Source organism: Spermophilus citellus (genome assembly GCF_964194105.1).
Source record: "Spermophilus citellus genome assembly, chromosome: X".
NCBI classification, from domain to species: Eukaryota; Metazoa; Chordata; class Mammalia; order Rodentia; family Sciuridae; genus Spermophilus; species Spermophilus citellus.
This window is the reverse complement of record NC_138190.1, coordinates 100,336,820-100,338,347: the sequence shown is the minus strand read 5'-3', so window position 1 is coordinate 100,338,347 and position 1,528 is coordinate 100,336,820. Positions and strand designations below refer to the sequence as shown.

Genomic DNA, 1,528 nt, shown 5'->3' with positions numbered 1-1,528 from the left:
ATGTCAATTTTGTTCTCAATTTGCTTCAACAACATATAGGATGCACATAAGTCAAATATGTTGCACATATTGATAAATTATATATGCTTATGCATTACTTATTTACCTTTTAATTACATGCTATAGAATATAAATTTGATTTATTTAAAAGAGTTTATATTAAAATTGGTAGCAGATGAATTTGAAACATAATAAGACTTTTGGATTTATATTTCTGTTTTTAAAAAAAAGTCTTTTCTCGGCTTCCATCCACAAAAATATGTGTAATTAAATGATATGGGATTAAATCCTAATTATGGAACTGTATTTAAAAGTATGTATACTCTGCTATTTTAAAACAGTAAGAAATTGATAAAGAATAATGGTAAAATATTTCCTTGCAAACAAATACAACTTTGGAAATAGAAGCTAGAATAAAATGTTTCATCTTCAGATGGTCACTCTATATTTACTGTGAAATTGCACAACTTATTACTTTTCTCTGGTTATAGTCTCCCTTGCTTCACCTCAGGAAGCATACCTTCTACATATAGTTTTGAGAGAATTTTATGTTGCTGTTTGTTTAGTGATTGTTATTTGTTGCTTAATATATTTTGTCCCTTCTTCCTTAGAAAGTAAAACTTAATACTTTTTAAAGGGATCATGTGTTCAAACAATGTATGTCTGGTCTATTACACACTCAATATGCCCATATAATTCACTTTAGGTAACTTCTTGGCAGGCTATTCAAATTAAACTGACTCAGACCAGATCCAAGATGGCTGCCATCAGGAGGCTGATAAAGGAGTTTGGAGAGATTCGCAAATATGGAATAAAAAACTTCCGTAACATTCAGGTTGATGAAACTAATTTTTTGACTTGGCAAGGGTTTATTGTTCCTGACAATCCTCCATATGTTAAGAGGGACTTCAGAATTGAAATCAACTTTCCAGCCGAATACCCATTCAAACCACAGAAGATCACATTGAAAACAAAGATCTACCACCCAATCATCCATGAAAAAGGGAAGATCTGCCTGTTAATGATTACTGCTGAGAACTAGAAGCCAGCAACTAAGACCACCAAGTAATCCAGTCCCTCATAGCTCTGGTGAGTGACTCCCAGAGTACCCACTCACGGCTGACCTACCTGCAGAATACAGTTAAGAACATAAAACATTCTCTAAGAATGCTCAAGAATTTATAAAGAAATATAGGAAAAAGAGACCTGTGAACTAAAATTCACTTCAGGTGATTCCAGCAAATGTGAGCAGAGTCCCTACGCAGTGCATTCAGACACCACAAAAAGCAGGACTCTGCAAAATTGATTTGTGGCAATGCCTGGCATTTGCTTGTGGCAGTTACTAACTTTCTACAGTTTTCTTAGTCAAGGGTGGTCTAGTTAACCTGTAAAGAAAGGATTAAAATTTTCAGATGTTATAGTTCTGCTTTCTTTGTTTTAAAAATCACTTCTTCAATCTACTTCAAAAGAATGTTGTTTCTTTTGTTCTAATTTACTCCAAATCTTGAAGTTACATTTAGTCCATAAG

General features: G+C 33.2%; 1 protein-coding gene across 1 annotated transcript; it reads left to right on the top strand.

The window, feature by feature from the left end:
- Positions 1-757: 757 nt before the first annotated feature.
- LOC308638766 (ubiquitin-conjugating enzyme E2 L3-like) lies at positions 758-1,042 on the top strand (the record flags this gene model as incomplete). Its single annotated transcript, XM_081276536.1, has 1 exon — positions 758-1,042. The coding sequence occupies one exon, from the start codon at positions 758-760 to the stop codon at positions 1,040-1,042; it is 285 nt and encodes a 94-aa protein (XP_081132662.1).
- Positions 1,043-1,528: the final 486 nt, after the last annotated feature.